The sequence below is a fragment of the Musca vetustissima genome, unplaced genomic scaffold, assembly GCF_032173495.1.
Source record: "Musca vetustissima isolate MV318-11 ecotype Yass unplaced genomic scaffold, APGP_CSIRO_Mvet_v1 utg1319, whole genome shotgun sequence".
In the NCBI taxonomy this organism is placed as follows: Eukaryota; Metazoa; Arthropoda; class Insecta; order Diptera; family Muscidae; genus Musca; species Musca vetustissima.
The window spans coordinates 373,459-391,822 of NW_026884577.1; the positions used below are offsets into that span (position 1 = coordinate 373,459).

An 18,364-nucleotide genomic window follows, 5' to 3' on the forward strand; every position below is an offset into this window, starting at 1 on the left:
TAATTTTTAAAAAATAATTGCGAGTCTCAAGGCGTGGATTTTTTAAATAATTTTAGAAGAAAAAATAGGGATCTTGAGGTGTGTATTTTCAAAATAATTAGGATTCTCAAGGTGTGGAGTTGGGGGTTTTAAATGAATTTTAGAAAAATAATTATAGGATTCAAGGTGTAGATTGCTAATTTTAGAAAAATATTTAGAGGACTCAAGGCGAGTATTTTTAAACCAATTTTGGATGATCCAAAGCGTAGGTTTTTAAATGATTTTTTAGAGGACATAAAGCGTGGATTTTTTAATGAATTTTAAAAGAATAATTAGACAATCCAAGGCGTGTATTTAAAAATGAATTAAAAAAAATATATTTAAAGGACTCAAGGTGTGGATTTTTAGTTGTATTTTAGAACCATATTTAGAGGACAATTCATGGATTTTTAAATGAATTTTAGAATTCAGAGGGTTCATGGCATTGATTTTTTAATTCGATTTAAAAGAATAATTAGGGCCTCAAGGCGTGGATTTTTTTAATTGATTTTACAAGAATAATTAGGGCCTCAAGGCGCGGATTTTTAATTGATTTTAGTCCAGGCGTGGATTTTTTAATTGATTTTAGAAGAATTATTAGGGTCTCAAGGCGTGGATTTTTAAATTCATTTTAGAACAATAATTAGGGCTTCAAGGCGTGGATTTTAGAAGAATAATTAGGGCCTCAAGGCGTGGATTTTTAAATTCATTTTAGAAAAATAATTAGGGCCTCGAGGCGTTAATTTTTTAATTCATTTCAGAAGAATAATAAGGGTCTCATGGCGTGGATTTTTTAATTGATTTTAGAAGAATAATTAGGGCCTCAAGGAGTTGACTTTTTTAATTCATTTTAGAAGAATAATTAGGGCCTCAAGGCGTTAATTTTTTAATTCATTTCAGAAGAATAATTAGGGCCTCAAGGAGTTGACTTTTTTAATTCATTTTAGAAGAATTATTTGGGCCTCAAGGCGTTAATTTTTTAATTCATTTCAGAAGAATAATTAGGGCCTCAAGGCGTGGATTTTTTAATTGATTTCAGATGAATAATTTGGGCCTCAAGGCGTGTTTTTTTAATTTAAAAGAATAATTAGGGCCTCAAGGCGTTAATTTTTTAATTGATTTCAGATGAATAATTTGGGCCTCAAGGCGTGTTTTTTTTTTAATTTAAAAGAATAATTAGGGCCTCAAGGCGTGATTTTTTTTAATTTAAAAGAATAATTAGGGCCTCAAGGCGTGGATATTTTAATTCGTTTTAAAAGAATAATTAGGAGTGAATTTTTAAATAAATTTTAGACTATTTCTTTTTTCAAATTCTCAATATAATACTTTTATTAAAACACATCTGATTAATTTTCTAAAACACTAATTAAAATATATATAAGGCACAAATTAAAAATAAAATGTCAACTGACAAAACTGTCATCTTTTTGATTACCAATACAAAATATACAAATTGAGATGAGATAACAATATATAATGTACAAAATGCTTATATGGACAATACATATACATATGTATGTAGTTTGTTTCTTTTTTTTCTATAAGGACTAATATAATCGAGCAATATATAATAACAACAATAAAACATAACGTTGTAAGAGAAAAATACTTATTTTATAAAATGGACTTAGTCGTTTTCTTTTTTGTTTTGGATTATTTTATCTTTCCTTAAACCCATAAACAAATGGCAATTCATTCTTTTTTTCTAGAAACAATAAACAAAGGTCCAATATAGGCAATTGAAACCAAGGAACGTTAGGGGAAATAGGAATCGGGATCGTCGATCTATCCACATGGCAATTTCTTGTGGTGTCATGGTGGTAAAGGTGGTATTTTCACCAGTCTTGTTATCCTTATTGTTGTCGTCCATGTTGATGACATGGCCGGTGCTATTCGGATTGCTGGCAATGGAAACGGTATCCGCCGATTGGGTTGTTATTATGGGTAAATTCTGTAAGCAATTGGAAATATTTTTTAGTTAAGTTAAGTTAAGTTTATTGAGACTTATAAAAAAAACATATAACGCATTAACAATAAAATTTCTATACATATATCGGCCACTTAAAACTATAATGTATTATTTTAATTTTAATGTATTGTGTATATTAACAAATTGCAAACATGACAATGACAAAATATTTATGATAATGTAATCTGATGGTGTTACAATATGTTTGCTCCCGGCATATACAAATGTTTTGTAGAGAATCATCTACACAAATCTGTTTTAATTTGTTTATTTATTTCTACTTACATGCACTGTCAAATAATTATTGAAACCCGGATTAACATTCCCGTTCATAACACTTTCCGTACTCGACACAATATTATCCAAACTGGAACATGAACGTGTCCTCGATTGATTATTCAACCCAATTTCACGGCGTGCCGGCCTGGGTGTCAGTGTCGATTTGATAATATATTTACTGTTGACTTTTTTCAATTCGATATTTTCCTTACGCCTCCAAATCGTATTGACAAAGGCAAATTCCACCAAACTGCCGAAAATGAAGAAAGTACAACCCAAAAACCAAACTTCAGATACTTTTATGTAACTGACTTTGGGCAGGGTTTTACTTTGTGAGGATGACAGAGTGATGAATGATAACATGGTACTGGTACCTGTAAGGGGAAAGGAGGGAAAGGAAGGTTAGAGAACGGCATCTTTAGAAATTATTTGAAATTAGTTTCGTCTTACCCAACATAATACGTGGTGGCGATGCATCGGCCTGCAACCAAAATGATACCCAGGATATGGCCACAATCATCATTGAGGGTAAAAAGTAATCCATTAAATAAAAACCAATTTCACGATTCAGGTGGACGGTAAAACTCAGGGAACTGTAGTTGCCATCTGAAAAGAAAAAAAAACAAAAACAAATGTCAAATTTTAAGAAGAATAAGAAGAAGAGGTCTCATTTTAAATTTAGAGGCGGAAGGCTTGAATAATTTGGTGGACGATTTCAGTATGGGTTGTAACTTCTTTAAAAAGAGTGAATTTTTTTTAAAAGAATTTTAGAAGTATATTCAGATTACTCAGATGAGGACTTTTAAATAAATTTTAGATGAACATTCAGAGGACTCAAGGCGTAGATTTTTAAATGAATTTTAGAAGAATATTTAGAGGATTCAATGTTAGAATATTTTTACGAATTTAGAAGGATATTCTGAAAACCTAATCTGAAAAGTATTCAGTGGACTCATGGTGTGAATTTTTAGGACTCATGGGTTGTTTTTTAATGAATATTAAGTGAACTCGAAGCATGGACTTTTATAAGAATTTCAGAAGAATAATCAGTGGACTTTTATAAGAATTTCAAAGCCTGATTTTTTTAAAGAATATCCTAATAATAATCAGTGGACTCAAACGTATACTTTTATAAGGCGTGGAGAATTTGAGAAGAATATTTAGTGGACTCAGAGCGTAGACTATTATAAGTATTTCGGAATAATATTCTGTGAACTTAAGGCGTAGATTTTTAAATAAATATCCGAAGAATTTTAATAGGATTCAGGGCGTGGATTTTTAAACAAAATTCTTCAAGAATATATAGAGGTCTCAAAGCTGAATTCTTTAAATGAATTTCAGAAGCATTTTTAGAGGACTCAAAGCGTGGTTCTTTAAGTGAATTTCAGAAGAATTTTTAGAGGACTCAAAGCTGAATTATTTAAATGAATTTCAGAAGAATTTTTAGAGAGCTCAAAGCGTGGTTCTTTAAATGAATTTCAGAAGAATTTTTAGAGGACTCAAGACGTGGTTTTCAAAAGAATGTTTAGAGGACTTAAATCTGAATTTTTTAAATGAATTTCAGAAGAATTTTTAGAGGACTCAAGGCGTAGTTCCTTAAATGATTTTCAGAATAATTTTTAGAGGACTCAAGGCGTGGTTCTTGAAATTAATTTCGGAAGAATTTTTAGAGGACTCAAGGCGTGGATTTCGAAAGAATGTTTAGAGGACTTAAAGCTGAATTTTTTAAATAAATTTCAGAAGAATTTTTAGAGGACTCAAGGCGTGGTTCTTTAAATGAATTTCAGAAGAATTTTTAGAGGACTCAAGGCGTGGTTCTTTATATGAATTTCAGACGAATTTTTAGAGGTCTCAATGCGTGGTTATTTAAATGAATTTCAGAAGAATTTTTAAAGGACTCAAGGCATGGTTCTTTAAATGGATTTCAAAAGAATTTTTAGAGGACTCAAGACGTGGTTCTTTAAAGTAATTTCAAAAGAATTTTTAGAGGACTCAAGGCGTGCTTCTTTAAATGAATTTCAGAAGAATTTTTAGAGGACTCAAGGCGTGGTTCTTTAAATGAATTTCAGAAGAATTTTTAGAGGACTCAAGGCGTGATTCTTTAAAGTAATTTCAGAAAAAATTTTAGAGGACTCAAGGGGTGGTTCTTTAAATGAATTTCCAAAGAATTTTTAGAGGACTCAAGGCGTGCTTATTTAAATGAATTTCAGAAGAATTTTTAGAGGACTCAAGACGTGGTTCTTGAAATTAATTTCGGATGAATTTTTAGAGAACTCAAGGCGTGGTTCTTGGTGGTTCGTGGTTCGGATGGATAATGCCGTTAATTTTAAGTTCCTAGATAGTAGAAAATATTCCATGCAATAAAATGTCAGATCGGGTTCAGCTTTAGGAACAGCGTTGTATATAATGCTATACTGCAATTGTCGATTTGATTTAAGGATTTTCTATGTTATTTACAATCCAAATGATTAGAATGTAATTTGTTCCGATTAGATAGGGAATATGTATGCCCAAAATAATCAATATTCGTCCAGTTTTTATTAAAGGTTCCATATAAAGATACCTCCGTATTGTGAACATTTAGAAAATATTTTCCAAACGAAGAGATTATCGTCTGACATTCTGGGTTCTGACTAGTTGGCAAATCTTCCTACAAAATATTATCAACATAAGTTCACAATTCGTTATAGTTATATTATCAATATGAGTTCACAATACGTTATAGCCCCCACATAGCGATACGGTCCATTCGATTGCCATTCATTTTTTTGCGATTTTGAAAACGAATTCGAATCGAATTAGCTTTAATGTGATATTATCATTTCTGAGAAATCGTTTTCATTGTCGCGTTTCCAATATTTAAATCATTATTAATTTTTAATAAAAATTAATTAATTTTTTGTTACTCTTTCTTCCGTCTTTAACCCTTATCTATTTTTATTAATATTTATATATTTCTTTAAATTTTCTGTTGTTGTTGATATTATTATTTTTGTCTGTACTTACAGAAAGCCCCATGACGTAAGTGGATGTCATTCGAATTGACTACCGTCTCGTTGTACCAATAACGCTGCATGTTGTATTCGGTTAGGCGCATATCGGGATCGAATGATATCGGTGTTTTATCTTCCCAATGCAATATCAGTTCCGTTGTATTGTACATCCCTGGAAGGTAACAACAAATACATAACGAAAATTAATTAATTAATTTAATATAATAAAAAACAACAACAAAAAGGTTCATTCCACCTACAGCTTTCAAGAACTGTCGAACACGATTGCTCATCGAATGGGAATTTTTTGAAATTCATCCAACAATAGAGTGTGGCCTGCAGTCGTGTTGAGAATATCACCTGACCCTGAGGAGATATGGAGACAAGAACATCTTTTTCGTCGGTACCCAAGATATTCGATTCACGTTCATTGGCAAAGAAAATGTGTGGCAACCACAAACGTTCGCTCATTTGTTTCTGGCCCAAAATGTTATCCTTGCGCGTGGGGGCATAATTGGAGAAGGCCAACCGTTTGTCGAGGAAACTTAGCTGCAGCAGTGCATGCATTTTGAATTGTAATAAATCCGAGTTGAGATTCTGCATATAGTATATGTATATACGGGCATTGACCCGGGTGGGATAACGCTCTTTGGTGACTAGATCATATTCTGAAAAGAAGAAGAAGAAGAAGTGAGTTTTAATTTTAGAGTTTAATTTTGTAATCGCTTTGCTTTTTTTCTTACCAATAGGTCTTTCTAGACGATCATATCGACAGACATGTGTCAGACGAGTTATTAACTGTGAGGGCTGCAAGGTTGTGGCATTTTCTAGTGGCGGGCATTCCTCGTCCACTGTGCTGCTTCCAAGCGCTCTGTAAAACAAGAAAATGAAGACAATTAGAAAGGAAAGGATAGGATGGAAAAGGAAAATAAAATAAGAACAAAAATTGAACCTAAATCAAGATCCCAAGGAAGGATCGTTTAAAAATTTGATACATTATTTCAAAATACCGAAAACAGAGGAATACAATATCAAAAATATTGAGGTTATGCTTCTTGAAGAATATTACTGAAAACACCATTCTGTTGGCTTTTTGAAAAAATAGTTTATATTGTTCGATACCCAACGATTTGGCATTAATTTAATGTTTTAGGTTCCCATCGATCCTAACGATTTGGCTATAATTAAATATTTTAGCTTCCCATTGGGCAAATCTTTTTACCCAAAATTACTATGTTCCCCCATATAAGAGGACTGCTCCTTTATGGGTATTTTAATTTGGCTTTTTGGGATCTGGGTGGACAAAAAGGGGATTTTGATGTCCCCATATACAAGTTCCGAACAGATCCGATAGCTAATTGGAATTTCGACCACTAGTTTGGCAGGATTTAACGACGTGGTTTAAATATTAAAAACAAATATATAATTTTCTAGAGCCCACTGAACAATACATTAACCATTTACTGGATTTTACATCTTTCCCATCGCCATGTAGTGATGTAGGTTCCAAACCAAAAAATGAATCTTGACCAATATTTTGTTTTCGTTTTCTTATTGTTTTGGAATTTTAATTGCCATTTAGAACAAAATATAGTCCATATAACTAATCCATTATTCGGAATATTCTCAATATTTTGTTATGGCTTTCAAAGCACATGTTTTGTTGGTTTGTTGTTGTCGCTGTATTCGTAGTCACGTAATTTTAACTGAGGTATTGCATAAATATTCTACAATTAGTGCATTGTAAATAATTATATTAAACGAAACATGTGGATAATTCGTTGGATGTGGAAACAAGTGTTTTGAATTTTGAAAAAAAAATAAAAAATAAAAAAAATGGCGTCATGTATTTTAAGATGTGATATCGTAATTAAGATGACTGTTTGAAAATGTAGGAGGAGGAGAAGCTTTATAATATTTTCTAACACACATTTTCTTGCAGAAGATTGAATTAAAAAAAAAATCCAGAAGACCATCGAGTGTCTTCTGGAAATATCAAATATAAAAGATCGAAATAAAACACTTTTTAAATATATATAAACCAGTGAGCGGAGCAGTATAGTCGGACGGGGCCGACCATATAATACCCTACATAACTTCCACGAAAATATATCTTTCTGTGGTTCTATATTCTGAGCTTGGGCTCAGACAACAAATATTATTAATATTCAGAACATTCCTTATAATTGCTTGTCCAGATTCCCTTCAACACGATTAGAAAAACACAAAAATTTAAGTTTTCGGTCCACTTCATCCCAAAATTATTATCTGATAATCATCGAAAATTATAGGCATTGTCCTTGACCATACCTGGATCCTTATGGAAAATTTCAGAGCGATCAGCGCTATATTTGTGGTAATTAGTTTCTAAATAATATATGAATACGTAAGCGCCTGTATATATTTAAGTGTAACCCCAACATCCGAGTACTTACTTTAATATAATTGTTATCAATTTAAAGGTCAACCACTCCCCTTGGATATACTATCAACTTCTCGGGTCTATGTCCTTCAGGGGTAAATATATATGCTATATTTTGTCATTTTTCACACAAAAGTTAGGGTCCATTTAACCCGCTAAATATTGACCAATCTTTATCAAAACATGCATACTTATTCCTTGGCCCGATCCCCTTATCCATTTGAAAATTCGCGATGTTTGGGTCATAATTGCGGCCTCTGGAGCGACCAGGGGTCTTCATTGGACAGAACCCATCCTACATGCAAAATTTCGTGAAGATTGGCCTGTATCGTATTTAGAAATTATAATGGACAGACGGACGGACACACATGTCTAGATCGACTCAGATAGTCGAGATATGACGATCGGTATACCTAAAGGTGGGTCTAGTCTAGTCCTTTAATTAAAAAAAAAAAATTCTTGAGCTTTCAGTACGCTATGCCAAATTTTGTGCAAATCGAAAATAACTAAGGGACTTTGGTGCACCATTTACATAAAATCGGGCGATACTATATATGGGAGCTATATCTAAATCTGAACCGATTTTCAGGAAACTTAACACACATCATTCTAGGCCTGATTCATTACGCTGTGCCAAATTTCGTACAAATCAAAAGACATATAGGGACTTTGGTGCACCATTTACATAAAATCGGACGAGACTATATATGGGAGCTATATCTAAATCTGGACCGATGTTCAGGAAACTTGACACACATCATTCTAGACTTAATTCATTACGCTGTGCCAAATTTCGTGCAAATCAAAGGATATATAGGGACTTTGGTGCACCATTTAAATTAAATTGGACGAAAATATATGTGGGAGCTATATCTAAATCTAAACCGATTTTCAGGAAACTTAACACACATCATTCTGTACCTAATTCATTACGCTGTGCCAAATCTCGTGCAAATCGAATGATACTAATTGAATTTGGTGCACCATTTACCTAAAATCGGACAAAAATATATATGGGAGCTATATCTAAATCTGAACCGATTTTCACGAAACTTGGCAGACATCACTCTAGGTTCAATTCAGTACGTTATGCCAAATTTCGTGCAAATTGAAATATATATATATATATATATATAGGGACTTTGGTGTACCATTTACATTAAATCGGACTATATATGTGAGCTATATCTAAATTTGGACCGAAACTTGGCAGACATCATTCTAGGCTCATTTCAGTACGTTGTGCTAAATTTCGTCCAAATCGAAAGATATATAGGGACTTTGGTGCACCATTTGCATGGGAGCTATATCTAAATCTGGATCGATTTTCACGAAACTTGACAATCATCATTCTAGGCTCAATTCAGTACGTTATGCCAAATTTCGTGCAAATTCAGAACTCCAAATGCCAAATTTCATGCAAATCTGAACCGATTTTCTTCAATTTCAATAGGGTTCGTCCTTGGGCCAAATAAGTGACCTATGCCAAATTTTATCCAAATCGAATCATAAATGCGACCTGTATTTTATTCAATTAAAAAATTTTTGATTTCTTCCAAACTTTGCCCATCTTTTTATTTCTTCCAAAATTTGTTCAAGTTCGAACATAGGGAATATCGGTCCACTCCTTCTGGTACCTCCCACACAGGGGCTAGGCCTAAATGCGGGTTACAGTTCATTTTTGGGGGACCAAATTTTAGTCTTTATTTTTAAAATGTTTTTTTCTTTTCTAGAAGTCACTTCGATTTGGTTAAAGAATTCCAAATAGTAGTCCAAGGACACTTGCCAAGGAATCATTTCGGGCAAGGTTATATCCATTATTGGTATAAAGTTATTCCACAAAAACATTCTATATGGCTGCCGTTAATACAAGATAAACTATATTACAAAAAAAAAAACGACAAAGTAAATAATACCAACAACAAATAAGAAATTTATTTGTTTGTTGATCTGGAAGTTATGCCGCCTGTTATTGTCAGCAGCATCTTGCCTTGGCTGTAAACCTGGCGGCCGACAAAACCTGAACAAACAAATAAATGACAATTCGTTTGCAGAATACAAACAAGAGGATCGGATCGAATCGGAGAAACAAAATACACACACACAGACATTTTGTCAACTTATTTGCACAGAAATTAATTCATTTTTGTTTATTATTAATTATTTGTTTAATTAAAGACGGAGAACGTCGTTAAGTCGTTTATACGACGAAATTAGCATCATAATTGTTTCGTTGCATCGTTCGTTTGTTCATTCCGTCGTTCGTTCGTTCCTTCGTCATTATTAAAAGAGGAAATGTAAATAGAATGGAAATTTTGCAAAATATGTTATTTGGTTCCCGCTTGGTTTGGATAATATTCGATCACGTGTGGATAGTATTTGTTTTAATTGAAACAAGAACACACAAATAAATAAGAAGAATTGTATCAGCTGAGAATATAATTGTTAATATGTTTTCTTAATTAAATAGAGGAATTTTTTGGGCGAATGGGTGACATAAAATTTTGTCCCGAAATAGAAAACACTTTTTTCCAGTTTAACCGGTTATGCGATCAAATGTTGACACATTTAAATATTTGCCAATTCAAATGTTTAGTTAATAAATATATATATATTTTTTGCAAGTTCAATAAAGTTTTGGATTTTAAATAGTTGTTTTTAAAGCGGGCATGCTTTTCAATATCAATGATATATTGAAGAGCATGATTTTTTTTAAGGAAAGCTTTTTAAGGAGACATTTTTTGTGAGATCAGCTATAAGCGATTTTTTTGAGCTACTATATGCCAAAATTAAAAAAAATACGTGGATTTTTTTTAATTATTCAAAAAACCCCATAGAATCTAAACGCAACCATAGAGTCTAGAGTCAGCGACAGTCGTTTGCCGTTTGTTTCTTATTGGCAACGGGAAATCGCGACGGCTGACGTTCGCGTCTAGCGGCTTGACGCTAGAATAGATTTAATTCATTTTTGCTCAGCGTCATACTCAAATTTTCTCTCTTGCTCTCAACTGAGTTGCCATATTTTAGGTAAAAATCAGCAGTGCTACCAAATTTTAATGATAATTTTATAACATTGGAATCTAAAATGGAAGAAAAATATTTTTTTCAATAATTTTTCAAATTCTTGAAATTGTTGAAGAAATTGAATTTGTTATGCACAACGTATAATACTCTGTCAAAAACTGAAAACAAATAATTGACATTTTGTGAGGCTAGCCGCCAACTCTTTCGTTTGGTTTTCACGCCGGCGAAAAGGTATGACGCTGACTCGTGACTCTCTGGTTGCGTTTAGACCAGTGATGCACACGGTGAGAGGATGGCATTTTGTAAATGTATGTGTGAGACTAGCACACAAAATTAAAGCGGGCCACATAGGTTAAGCACGTGCTTTCCATCGGTGTGAATTAAATTAAGAAAATAAAGTAAATAAAATTGATCGGTCTTTTTTGCGTCGTCACCATCGCTGACCTTCTTCATTCTTTAAAAACCAAATTCGAAATAAAGCTTTCTTGATTCATTTGTGCCCTATCAGCTTCACACCGATCAAACGTACATGTTTGATGTGTGTGGGCCGCTTAAGCGTGGCCGCAATATGATGCGCACCAGCATAGACATGTTTACTTGTTGAAGTCTCAACAACGACTAAACAAATGAGCGTAAGAATCCGTGTGAGTTGAGCTGACCCCTAGAGTGCAAGGGCGTGCATCCCTGGTTTAGACTCATAGTCTGCCTGCTCTAAAATTATGGTTTAATGTGGCTGAAGTTTTAATTAATGTTTGAAGAAACTCGACCTTAGGTGTCAATGAAGCAGGTCCCACGTTGGGCGCCAGCGAAGAAACTCGAAACAACAATATTTACAATAATGTTGGCTACTTCTTGTTTAGGAACTACTTCCAGCTTATGATCTAGTCCATCAACTTGGGCAAGCGTGGGTAATGATGTTAAGCCTTCAGTGTTCGCTTAAACGAATTAGAGAAGAAGCTGATTTTATTGAATTTAGATTGTGCTTAGGTACTACTTATGAGAAGCAAGATCCTCATCTAGTATATACATAATTAGCCGTTAATTTCAAATTTTTAAAACAGAGTTGCATTTTAGTATTTAAATGATTAATAAAACATATGTGTTTATACTGTAGTAATTAAAATTGAATAAAAATAGAGTTGATCCGCTTCATGTTTAATTATACCCTACACAATTATGTTGTCAGGGTATTATAGCTTTGTGCAGCCCCAAAAGTTTGTAACGCCGCGAAATATTGGTCCTAGATCCACCTTTAAGTATACCGATCGTCATATCTCGACCGTCCGTCCGTCTGTCCATTATAATTTGTAAACACGATACAGGCCACAGTTATGGACCAATCTTCACGAAATTTTGCATATAGGATGTGTTCTGGCCAATGAAGATCCCTATTGTTTTTGGGAAAGATCGGCTAATATTTAGGGGATGAAATGGACCAAACACTAAATTTTTGTCGTTTTTTCTGATCGCTCCAGAGGCCGCAATAATGGCCCGAACATCGTGAAATTTTGCATGGAGAAGGGGATCGGGCCAAAGAATAAGCATGCCTGTTTTGATAAAGATTGGTCAATATTAGCGGGTCAAATGGACCCTGACTTTTGTGTGAAAAATGACAAAATTTGTATTCTATAGTGTATATATTTACCCCTGAATGACATAGACCCGAGAAGTTGATATTATATCCAAGAGGAGTGGTTGACCTTTAAATTAATACCAATTATATTGTAGTAAGTGCTCGGATGTGGGAGTTACACCTAAATATTTACAGGTATCTCCGTATATTATTTAGTAACCCATTATCACTCTAGAGCGCGGAACTATAGCGCTGATCGCTTTGAAATATTCCTTAAGGTTCCAGTTATGGTCAATTTTCGGTGATGATCAGATAATAATTTTGGAATGAAGTGGACCGAAAACTTAATTTTTTGTGTTATTTTCGAGTCGATATATAGGCCACAAATGAAAGCCGAACATCACAACACAACCCACGGTGAAGGGAATCTGGACAATAGCTGTACTGAGTACTCGTAATATTCGGAAAATATGTCAGTGTGCTGTTTACCTCTAATCGGGCAAGAGGATGCCAATATCACGAAATATTGCCCAGGCTCGGAATAAACATCCGCAGAAATTTGAGTTCCGTGGTAGTTGTGTAGGGTATCGTATGGTCGGCCCCGTCCGACTATACTGCTCCGCTCACTGGTTTTAATTAAATTTAATTTTTTCTTAAGTTCCTTCTAATTTCCCAAAAAAAAAAAATATTTATATATTTCCCAAAATTATATCCCTTAGTGTTCTATATCGATGTCAGACAATAAAACAATATTCTCTTATCTTCTGTTTGAAACTTCATGTTTAATTTTGTATTTCGGTTGTAGCTAAAAATATCATTTAGAACCAACCCCCCATTGTCTTGTACAGCACAATGAACTGAACATGACAATTTGGGTGTTTTTTTTCTTATTAGAAACAAAAATCAAAAATACAAGAACAAAAGACACAAAAGACACACAAGGGACACATTTTAAAAATTTTTGGTAAGAAAATTTTTTACCATATACGATTACAAAATACCAAATTGCAGCGAATTCGGTTAAAAACGCGCTCAAGAACCCCAAAATACCGAAAATTGGGGGTACCCTTATATGGGGGCTATCTAAAAAAATGGACCTATATTTATAATTTTTGTGGAGAGATTTGTAAAGAACTATTAAGAACTCAAATACGATCAAAACCCCCAAAAATACTGAAAATTGGGAGGTACCGCTATATGGGGGCTACCAGAAGAAGTGAACCTATATTTATAATTTTTTGTGGTGACATTTAGTACCCAATAAGGACTCAGTGTACCAAATGTTAGCGTATTCGCTCAAGAATCCAAAAAGACCGAAAATTGGGGGTACCCTTATATGGGGTCTATCCGAAAAAATTGACCTATATTTATAATTTTTTGTGGAGAGATTTGTTACCTATTAATAACTCAAAATACTAAATTACCGCCAATTCGGTGTAAAAATACGATCAAAATCCCCAAAATACTGAAAATTTAAAAAATATATATTTTTTTAATCCACACCTTAAAAATATTGTTTTTTTAAATCCACGCCTTAAAAACAATAATTTTTAAATCCCGCCTTAAAGCATCCACCCCTTAAAAACATATTTTTGAAATCCAAAACTAGAATAAATATTTTTACAAAATTCATGTCTTGAAAAAATATTTTTTTAAATCACGCCTTGAAAAAATATGTTTAAAGAATTCAAGTTTTCAAAAATGTTTTTTTTTTTAATCCACGCCTTAAATTGTTTTTTAATCAACACCTTAAAATTTTTTTTTAGAATTCAAGTCTTGAAAACATATTTTTAAATAATCCACATATTGACAAATTATTTTAAAAAAATCCTCGACTTGAAAAAATATTTAAAAATAAAAAAGAACTCCATTTTAAAATTATTTAAAAAAATCCACACCTTTTAAAAAATAATTTTCATATATATACCATATATTCATATACAGGGTGAGATAAAAAAAACTGCAACAAAGTCAAGCGCCATAATTTTTACAATTTTTTTTTTAATTTTATTAAATAAAATCAAAAATGTCGGAAATAGCCTCAATTTTAGAATAAGTTTAGATTTGTTCGAATTGGTCACCTTTGGCGCGAATTATGGCCTTCAAACGGCCAATAAAGCCATCACACGCTGCCCGATTGTTGCTCTGCGGTATTTTGGCCCATTCCCATCGAAGCGCTTGCTTGAGGTGATCGACACTTTGGCATTTTTTTAGTGCCAACCTTGCTGTCCAAAATACTCCAGACACAATAGTCCAACGGATTGGTATCAGGAGATGTTGCAGGCCATTGTGCGGAAATGAAGCGAGGAACCTCATTTTGTAACCATTCTTGGGTGGCGCGTCCACCATCGCACTCAGGATGGTCATGTTGGAATATCCACGGTCTGCAGCCAAAATGTTTGCGTGCCCAAGGCTTTAATACACCCTCCAGAATATTTTCGCGATAATGTTCAGTATTTATTCTGAAGATATTCGATTAATACGAGCGAAGAGTGGGATATTCGAAGAGTGATATTCGATTAATACGAGCGAAGAACTACCATCGGCTGTTATGGCGGCCCACACCATCACCATGGCCGGCGCTTGAGTTTTGGTGACCAACCGAAAGTTCACATTTTCAGCTGACCTCTTTGGCAACACGATCATTTTGTTTGTTGACAAACTGCTGGACAAAGAATGTTTTCTCATTGAAGAAAACCAAATTCGGCAGTTCACCACTTTCGGTCATGCTCTTTAGCTCATTTCAATCTATTTTCTTTCTGTTCGATCACGAATAACTTTTTTCAGGAAAATTCTTACCAAAATGCTTTTGTACGCTTGTAAACAATATAATGAGCTGTCACTGGAAAAATGTTAACAGCTTTCGGACGAGTGGCTTGGAAATTACAGCAGTCTGAAGTTGGTTGCAGTTTTTTCATTTCACCCTGTATATACCATTATATACCATTCTGTCATAGCAGAATATTAACAAGTGGATTGGATCGAATACATATTTCGTCAACTTATTTGCACAGCAATTAATTAATTTTTAAATTATTATTTGTTTAATTAAATACGAAATTAATACCATAATTTTTTTGTTTGTTTATTCGTTATTTATGAGGAAAAATAAATAAAAACCAGGAAAAATAAATAAACAGTATAGTCGGACGGGGCCGATCATATGATACCCTACACAAATTCAACGTCAATCTAACTTTCTGTGCACAAAGTAGGGTATTATTGCTTTCTGCAGCTCCAAAAGTTTGAAACGCCGCGAAATATTGGTCCTAGACCCACCTTTAAGTATAGTAGATATCGGATATAAGCACATCTCATATAAGAAAGATTATCAAAAACACCGAGCTTATACTTTCTTATATCCGATAATTCCATATAAGAAAAAAACGCATAGAAGAAAGAAATCTCAGTTTTTGGACCAAAAACTTTATTTTTGTGTGATTTTCTGGTCGCTCCAGAGGCCGCAATTATGGCCTAAACATTGCGAATTTTTGCATGGAGAAGGGGATCGGGCCAAAGAATAAGCAAGCCTGTTTTGATAAAGATCGGTTAATATTTAGCGGGTCAAATGGACCCATACTTTTGTGTGAAAAATGACAAAATTTGTATTCTATGGCATATATATTTAGTCCTGATGCATATATATTTAGTCCAAGAGGGGTGGTTGACCTTTAAGGGAACCCCGCCCATTCGCGATTTTTATTTTTCAAGATTTTCAATGGGCTGGTAAATCAATACCAATGCTTGTTAAGGTTTGTAACTTTGCACATATATATTTGAAGATTTAATAGAGAAGAAAAATAATTTACAAAAAATTTTTGTTATTGTTTTGTTGTTGTTTTTTGTAATTAAAGAAAAGTGCTTATTTTTGATGGCGGGCATGATAACTCCTCACTGGAACATCGGAATCCGAAAATTCCAACGGTGTTAGAAAGAGTACATGTCTGTCTCTGGTATGAACTAGGATTATTGACTTCGCTCTAAAATTAACAAAATGGCGGACCTTTGAAAAAATATTTTTGCAAAATCGCCGATTTTTGACCATAAACCAAGTTAAAAAATAAGGAAGATCTTCATCGATTGGCGTTATCCTAGTTCATACGATAGCTATACACTCACAGAGAGACGTGTAAAAATTTGGAATCGATTGGGTTATTAGTTTTTGAGTTATCGTGCCCGCCATTCGCAAAAGAGAAAAACGCGTTTAAAGTTTGAGAAGCCCTTTAGCCGTCATTTGATGCTGACACAATAAATCGGCTATATCTTCAAGATTTCTTGAGATTTTCACATGCAATTTTGTAGGGACATTCTTGCCTATAATTTATGGCGTTGATCAGATCATAATATTGGTATGAAGTACATCGAAAACTTAACTTTTGGTGTTTTTCGAGTTGATCTATAGGCCACAATTGAAAGCCGAGACCAAGTAGAAACCAACATCTTGGAACGTGGTCTTCCACATTGGTGGACTTGCGCACAAGACCGACGCGCTTGGAAATCTTTTTTAAGCTCGGCTTATGGAACAGCCTTTCTGTAACAAGCCAGCTAGGGAAGTAATTGTCCAGGCTCGGAATAAACATCCGCAGAATGTGGTCGGCCCCGTCCGACTATACTGCTCCACTCACTGGTTTAAAATTAATAACAATTAATTAAAACAATAAAGTACCTAAAGGTACTTGAAAAATATACGCCTGTGGCGGCTCTTTGAAAATATATTTTTTTTAATCCATTTTTTTTATTTTTCCCCAGGGGCTGGGGAAAATTACAAATATTTTTTAACAAAATCTATGCTAGCTCTTTGAAAAAATATATATTCTTTTAAATCCACACCTACAAGATGTAGCCTCTAGAAAAATATTTTTTTTTAAAGCTCCTCATTACAAAAATATATATATATATGTATTTAAAAATATATATTTTTTCAATTTAATTTATTTGAATTAACATTACTTACGTCATGTTCATTTGTGAGATTGTCAGGACCAAAGTGATTAAAATAACTTTGGTATAAATCTGATAAAATAAATTTGTCATTTTTGGGGGCTGCGGGTGTCGTGGATTGAAAGTTGCTGATTTTTATTTCTATTTTTTCACAATTTAGAATATTGAATATATTTATATTTAATATTCTTTAAAAAAAATAATTATTGCAAAATTTTGGAAGACATTGAAAATTTTTTTTTTTCACTTTTTTTTCGTTTTCAATTAAATTTTTAATAAAAATCACTGAACTTATTTTTTTTTGTTTTGAAAATTTTTTTTTGTTTCCCTGATAACTTGGCTTCTAGAAAACAATTTAATTGATATTTTTTTTGTAATATTATTTCCCCGTTATATATCTCTTGTTGTTCTTGTTCTTTTTTTCCGTTATTATTATTTCAAGTAAATTGTATTTTTTATTATCTTATATTTTTTTTTTGTTGGTGCCTTGTTTTTATTTCATACGCGTTTTGGGGAATTTTTTTCTTTTGAATTTATTCCGAATTTCTTAACGTTTTCTTTTTTTTCGTCCAGTTCACCTTAGCAATGCGACTACCTTTTCCAAACTAAAACTTCGTCTGTCACATTATATCACTTTTATTGTTTTAAGATACTGATAAGGAAGCTTTGTTCGTGCGCCTCCAAGTTCCACTACGTAGAATATCATTTTTTGTTTTTTTTTTCTTGGTTGGTGTGTATTAACACACACACACACAAATGTAAAAAATACAACAGACCTGGGAGATAGACCAACGACACCGGAATATTGACTCTAGATTTCGTTTGTTTTGGTTTTTGGGTTCGGGGGATGACTACGAGTGGTGGGTGCTGTTCCCGCTGCTGCTGTATTTTCTGATATGACACGGTTTTTTCTCTTTCGGTGCGGTGTTATCTTCATTCTATGACGGTAGTTGTGCTAAGATCACTCACACATGTGTATGGGTGTTGAAAGCCTACTCTCAAGACGGAAATGCTTTCTTCTTGGCATCTGTCAACAACTCTCTCTTTTGTTTTTGGCACAAGGGATCACCCATTATTCTCTCTCTTCTTCTCCCCCAACCTTTAATAATTATTAATTATGTATTTTTTTCAAAACAAACCATAAT

General features: G+C 33.4%; 3 protein-coding genes across 3 annotated transcripts in view; all 3 read right to left on the minus strand.

Moving 5' to 3' along the window:
• Nucleotides 1-18,364, minus strand: part of LOC133331572 (E3 ubiquitin-protein ligase Nedd-4) — a 307,165-nt gene that overhangs the window by 232,593 nt on the left and 56,208 nt on the right. The gene's annotated exons all lie outside the window — the stretch shown is intronic.
• Nucleotides 1-18,364, minus strand: part of LOC133331575 (MICOS complex subunit MIC13 homolog QIL1) — a 267,176-nt gene that overhangs the window by 224,186 nt on the left and 24,626 nt on the right. The gene's annotated exons all lie outside the window — the stretch shown is intronic.
• LOC133331567 (pH-sensitive chloride channel 2) lies at nt 1,724-17,309 on the minus strand. Its single transcript, XM_061539951.1, has 7 exons — nt 17,233-17,309; nt 6,003-6,130; nt 5,520-5,927; nt 5,273-5,431; nt 2,717-2,872; nt 2,273-2,640; nt 1,724-1,969 (listed from the first exon to the last, which is right to left on the minus strand). Exons 1-7 carry the CDS (start codon nt 17,241-17,243, stop codon nt 1,724-1,726), a joined length of 1,476 nt encoding a protein of 491 aa, XP_061395935.1. The 5' UTR covers nt 17,244-17,309.